Source organism: Echinops telfairi, unplaced genomic scaffold (assembly GCF_000313985.2).
Source record: "Echinops telfairi isolate 266 unplaced genomic scaffold, ASM31398v2 ScPeMD7_7414;HRSCAF=8452, whole genome shotgun sequence".
NCBI classification, from domain to species: Eukaryota; Metazoa; Chordata; class Mammalia; order Afrosoricida; family Tenrecidae; genus Echinops; species Echinops telfairi.
The window spans coordinates 476810-483224 of NW_022111314.1; the positions used below are offsets into that span (position 1 = coordinate 476810).

The 6415-nt window shown below is 63.9% G+C and overlaps 1 protein-coding gene across 1 annotated transcript in view; it reads left to right on the forward strand.

Moving 5' to 3' along the window:
* The first annotated feature begins 2022 nt into the window (after window positions 1-2022).
* Window positions 2023-6415, forward strand: part of EEF1A2 (eukaryotic translation elongation factor 1 alpha 2) — a 10910-nt gene continuing 6517 nt past the window's right edge. Inside the window, exons 1-4 of the mRNA XM_004716038.2 lie at window positions 2023-2126; window positions 3370-3556; window positions 4858-5037; window positions 5635-5931. Coding sequence (XP_004716095.1) covers window positions 3413-3556; window positions 4858-5037; window positions 5635-5931 — 621 coding nt within the window. The 5' untranslated portion in view covers window positions 2023-2126; window positions 3370-3412. The remainder of the gene's footprint in view (window positions 2127-3369; window positions 3557-4857; window positions 5038-5634; window positions 5932-6415) is intronic.

Below are 6415 nucleotides of genomic sequence, written 5' to 3' on the forward strand. Positions count from 1 at the left end.
TCTTGTAGGAAGTCAGCCTTGCAAGCTGAAGCAGGGGACCATTAAGGCAGCTGCACCTTGGTGCGACCATCAGAAAGCAAGAGACCCGAGAACTCAAAAGGCGAGGCTCACTGAGCCATTTATTCCTGCATTTCTGCCACTTCCACTCAACAAATAGATCCAGGTGGCCACCTAGCAAGCATTTCAGCCTGCTCACAGGCTCCCTTTAACATTCAGTCCCAGAGAGGAGTTTTCTTCATGGTTCCAGATTTTTTCCAGCTTCTGACAAAGACTACTGGTTCCTGAGAACTCCAAAGCACTGGGTGGGGCTTATATTCCTTTTTAAGCAGCTCTCTGAGGGTCCTTACAGCCCTGGGGTGGGTAGAGCAGAGCCAAGGAGAGTCGAGGGGTGTTGTGAGGAGGGACAGGCTCCACCGGGCTGTACAGGACAAGGCATCCAGGACCCTGGCATCTGGCCCATGCCGCAAGCTAAAGGTCACATTCGGTGGGTGGACACCAGGGGGCAGCAGCAGCAGCCCCAAGCTCCACAGCGCCCACATCTCAGCCACCATCTTTCCCAAGTGCCAGAAAACAGGGACCAGACCCTGGGATCCCTCCAACTACAGACATCCCTGACCAAGGGCCAGTCTGCTTCAGCTTGGGCAGGATGAGGCCCCTGGCCCCTCCACCAACAGGGGGGGGGGTACCCTGTTCTCTGTAGGTGAGTCTCAGGGAGCAGGGGGCCCTGGGATCAGGGTTGATTCTGATGGGAGGGTGGTGGTGGCAGGGGAGTGAGATGGATCTCATAGACCCTCACCAGGTGCAGACATGTCATGGCCACCACCTGGTCAAGGGGACCCAGGGGCAGAGGACATTGCATCCACAGAGAAGGTGCTGGTCCCACGAGGAGGGCCTGGGACCACAGGAAGAGTGCTGGGCCCATGGGGGAGGATGCTGGGTTGGTGGGATGGCTGGTCCACAGGGTGGGGGGGTGTCTGTGTCCACAACTGGCTGTGAGAGGTGGCGGCAGACTCCAGGCCTCGAGTCTGACTCCCGTGTCTGCACCTTCACTGGGAGATCTGTTTGGTGGTCATGGGAGCCTGTGCCCTCAGCTGGGCAAGCCCCCCACGGCCCCCCACCAAATTCCCCAAGCCATCAGTCTCAGCCCTCTCTGGTCCTGGGCGGGGGGTGGGGGGGGTGCTTTGAGCAGCTGGGTCATGGGTGGAGCCCCTTGCTTGTACCCTGACCTCTCTGTGACTAGGGGTGGGTGCTGTACTATGGACTCCCCTAGGCTCTCCTCAGTTTCCTATTCCAGGCCAGCATGCCCAGCTTTGAGGTGTGGGGAGCTCTTGCTGGAGCCACCCCTCCCCAGACCTGCCTCCAGTCTGGGCAGCTGGGGGTACCCCGAAGGAGGGCTATCTTTGTTGAGTCAGGGTGGCCTGAGGCCTCCAAGAGCCATAGAAAGGCTGGAGTCACAACCCTGGGCAGGTTTGGGACCCTTTCCCTGGAACCTCTTGTCGGGCAGACACACTGGGGTGGTCTGGGGTGCCAAGGAGCTCCTGGGAGGAACTTTGAGCGCAGGCTGTGACCTGGCACCCAGGGGCGCAGGGACCAACGGATCTGCTGATCCAGTCTTGGGTACCAGGCGGGCTAGATGTGAGCAGGCAGGTCCCACTAAAGAGGGCCGGAAGAGAACTTCATTTGCCCTGGGGCCAGGGCAGCGCGCGGATCCCGGCCTCAGCCCCTGGCCCTGCAGGTGGTGCCTGCAGTCTGGCGACCTGTTTTCACTCTCCGCACGCTCTGTGACCTGGGCCCGTATCCCTCTCCCGGGGCAGCGCTCCTGCCCAGCCCCACCTCCAGCGGCTTCGCTCCCCCTCGGGCCCCAGCGACCCCCGCCGCTGCGCTCGCGCCGCTCCCTCTGCGTGCCCGCCCGGCGCGCCACTGTGGCTCGCTCCCGCCGCAGCCTCCCTCCCGCGCCCGTGGGCCCGCCGCCCCGCCTGCGCCCCGCCCCGCCCCGCGTACCGCAGTGCCGTACTGCAGGGGCGCCGTGCATTGCGCTGCACCGTCAATAGGTGGACCCCCTCCCGGAGAGATAAAACCGCCGGCGCCTGCTTCGCCAGTCCCTCTGGCTCACACCACGGCTCCCGGTAAGGACGCTTGGCCTCACGGCCCCCGCCCGCGCCCTGGCCTCTCGCAGAGGGTCCCCTCTCCGGAGACTGGTCCCGGGGCAGACAGGAGCGGGGCCCGGGCGCCGCGCGGGGCTGCCATGCTTGCTGCGCGGTCAGCCGCCCCCCACCCAGCGCGAGCCACCTGGCACCTCGCTCAGGCCCCCGCGTGGCCCTGCCGGTGGCGGGGGAGGCACGGGCGCTTGTTGACTAGGTGGCTGGCGAGGACAAGGGCTGGTCTTTTGGGCGGCGGCTGTGTCCCCCTGCGTGACCTTGGGAACAATCAGGTCCTGCGGTGTCGGGGCCAGGGTCTCCAGTGGTGGGTGCCGCAGGGGTGGGTGCTGGAGTGTCATGGAAACGTAGTGGGGGAGGGGAGAGCGGTGAGCCAGGAACCTGGCCACCCTGCCCCCACCCTGCGGCCTCTGGACGCGTCCACGGTCCACAGGCATGATGCCCTGGTGCCTGCCATGCGCGCCTGTCCCCCTCCCCCATCCCTCTGCCCTCGGGGGTGGCTGCTGCTTCCCTCAGATTGCAGCACAGTGGGCAAGGGCAGGGCTGTGACCAGGTCCCCACCAGGGTTGAGAGGGCAGGCCAGACCCCAGCTTTCCTTGGCCCCAGCGCTGCATGCCCCTCCCCCACCCCAGCACCCGGAGTGGCGTTGGCACCTGCTGTCTGTTCTATACCTACCTAGGTGAAGAGGGACCCCCACCCCGCTGTTTGTCCCTGTCCAATCCAGTGGAGGAGGCTGTTTGGGAGCCTCTGATACCAGCACTGAGGGTCCTATTAGCCCTCAGGCCTAGTGGGCCTGCCCTCCCCTGCCAGCCACAGAACAGGATGGAGAGAAAGATGGCGCCATCACTATCACTGCCTCAGGAGGGGAGGGAGAGCACTGACCATATTCTCTGTTGGGGGGGCAGGGGCAGGCATGGGGGACAGGGCCTCTGAGAGCGTAGGGTGACTCATCACCCAGGCTCCTGGGTGACGCTGGGTCGGGCATGGGCTCACCCAGTCTGGCCTTCCCTGTCTCTACAGATGGGAGTGACCCTTGGTCACGAGGCTGCTGTCTGCAGGCCCCTATGCCCACACTTAGTAGGCTGGGCCACCCCGAGAGACCAGGCACAGGCCCTTCAGGGCACAGGTTATGGGCAGCGCCTGTGCCCTTTGTGAGCTGGGCCAGCCTCTTGACTGGGATCTCACCTGAGGCTCCATGTCCCCTGTACTCCAGCCCCATAGAAGCACCGGACCACAACCCCCCACCCCCTGGCAGAATGGGCAAGGAGAAGACCCACATCAACATCGTGGTCATTGGCCACGTGGACTCGGGCAAGTCCACCACCACCGGCCACCTCATCTACAAGTGTGGGGGCATCGACAAGAGGACCATTGAGAAGTTTGAGAAGGAGGCAGCCGAGGTGAGCTGGGGGCTCCTCTGCCACCTTCACCCTCATTTCCTCCAGGCTTGGCCTGTGAGGCTCCCAGAGACTTGAGGGGAGTCTGGGGAGGTACCCCATGGTGGGAGACTGGCCTGGTGCCAGGGTTTGCTCTCCACGGGGTGGGCAGAGGACTCTTGTCTGCTCACAGGCTGCACAGCCTGGAGCCTCTTCTCATGCCCTGGGACTGGGCTTCTGCCCCAGGGACAAGCAGGGCTGGAGGTGAGGCTCCCCCCCGCCCCCCTCTTGTCCAGTCTGGCTGCCAAGCTGCTATTAATAGCTGATTGATGGGCAGGCAGCCACCAGCTCCATTTCCTCCAGCAGGATTTGAGGGGGGGGGGCCTCGGCGGGGTCTTAGTTGCCCTGAGGAGAATGAGGGGCTGTCAGGTGTCGGGGCTGAAAGCCGTGGGTGGGAAGTGGCAGTGTGGTGGGATGTCTCCACTCCCTGCTGCTGACCTGAGCCCGAGGAGCCCGGGAGAAGTGCATTGGGGAGAATGCAGAGCCAGCCAAGGTGTCCGTCCTGGTGGGGCTGAGCCCCTGCCCACGTGGGAGACTCTGACAGCTCAAAGAGCTGCGCCACTCTGTCTAGTGGTCTCCCAGGGAGCAACAGAGGGTGTGTGGGGTGTCTGTTTGGGCCTGCTGGCCCCCGGGCTCCACTGGGCCACCCCTCTGGGTTGGGCAGCCTCCCTGCTGGCCGAGGCCTGGTCACACAAGGCAGGGAGTTGGCCCCAGCCTGGCTGTGGCGAAGCCTTGGACTTGGGAGACAGGAAGACGCCAAGCCCAGGTGTCTGCAGAGGGTCGGCCCAGTCTTGTGTCTGGGGAGACCCTTGGGAAACCCCTGATGAGGGTAGGGTAGGGTGGGGAGAGGAGCTTATAAACAATGGGAAATAAATAAATGGGAGGGGCCAGCTGACTGTAGAAAGAGACGGAACTCTGGCCCTTCCCATTTATTTCTTGTCCGTGTGTATAAGGCAGGTGGTTCTCTGACAGCAGGAGATGCCCTGTGGCTGGGGGTCCAAGCACCAAGAGAAGGTGTTCATTCCAGTGGTGGTCGCTGGCCCTCACGCCATCTACTGGTGGATGTAGGAAACTGAGAGGCTGACCAAACCTAGGGGCGCAGGGATGGTGGTCCTGGGCCAGTCGGGCGGGGACGCAGGGGCAGGATGGACCTGCAGCCTGTGCTACAGAAGCTGCCCCAGAGATGGGGCCCGTGTGTGGGAGCCCCATATTTTGGCTGGGGGGAACTAACCGCAGGCCGGGGCTGTTGGGCTGCACCCCTGCAGATGGGGAAGGGCTCCTTCAAGTACGCCTGGGTGCTGGACAAGCTGAAGGCAGAGCGTGAGCGCGGCATTACCATCGACATCTCCCTGTGGAAGTTCGAGACCACCAAGTACTACATCACCATCATCGATGCCCCGGGCCATCGGGACTTCATCAAGAACATGATCACCGGCACCTCCCAGGTGCGCGCACACGGGGCGGGCGTCAGGGCGGGACAGACAGACCTGATGATGGCAGAGCTGAGTCAGAGAGGCCATGGTGGGCCTCCTCACAGACAGATGGACACAGGCACCCTGACAGACACAAGGACATGGTCGCCTTCATGGACAGATGGACACATGCCAGGACAAGCAGACAGACCCAGTCAACTCACAGACACACAGAGAGACACATGGCCACAATTAACCTCAGCGGCACGGACACAGCAATCCTCAGAGCCAGACAAGACAGACCCACCTTCACAGACAGATGGACACAGTCACCCCACGGACACATGGACACGGTGACCCACAGACACACAGACATGGTCACTCCACAGACAGACAGCACACAGGGCCCAGCAGCAGGCGCCTGTTTCTAAGGGGTGCCGGGCTGGGCTCCCCAAGTGTTGGGCACTCCTCACACCCTGGAGCTCCTGCAGCTGGCAGTTGGGGCCATGGGACCAGGGGTGCAGGGCCCTGCCCAGGCCGCACAGCCCCCAGGATTGGAGCGGGTAGAGCTGCGGGGGGTGGGGTGGGGCTGGGGCGCGGCCAGGGCGCTGGCTGACCGTCGCCCTGCAGGCCGACTGTGCCGTGCTGATCGTGGCTGCGGGCGTCGGGGAGTTCGAGGCGGGCATCTCCAAGAACGGGCAGACCCGGGAGCACGCGCTGCTGGCCTACACGCTGGGCGTGAAGCAGCTCATCGTGGGCGTCAACAAGATGGACGCCACCGAGCCGCCCTACAGCGAGAAGCGCTACGACGAGATCGTCAGAGAGGTCAGCGCCTACATCAAGAAGATCGGCTACAACCCGGCCACCGTGCCCTTCGTGCCCATCTCCGGCTGGCACGGGGACAACATGCTGGAGCCCTCTCCCAACGTGAGTGCCCGGGGTAGCTGCCTGGCCGGCCGAGCGTAGGGCCCCAAACCAGCAGGCTTCTCTTTCCCACTAAACTCTGGCCCCCACCCACTGCCACGGGTTCCGGCTCACAGGGCGCCCGTACAGGATTTCCGAGGCAGACAGCCTTGCCGGTGGGTGAACCACCAGCCCTGGGGTTGGCACCCAGCATGTAACAACCACACCGGGAGGATGGAAACCAGTTCCATGGGCTCGGAGCCTTCTCGGGACCGGGCGGGGTGCTTTTGCTGGGTTTCTGAGGCCCTGCTCCACTCAGGCTGCTCCCAACTCTGGTCCTCTGGGCAGGCTGCAGGTGGGTAGTGGGGTCTGCTCCCTGGAGGTGGGAGTGGATCTGGGGCCAGGCTCCGGATGCCCCTCCTTGGCGGGCGGGGGGAGTGTGTGTGTGGAGGGCGGGTGAGCCTGTTGTGCTCTGCACTGGGGGCACCTGCGACACCTTAGTGCCTGC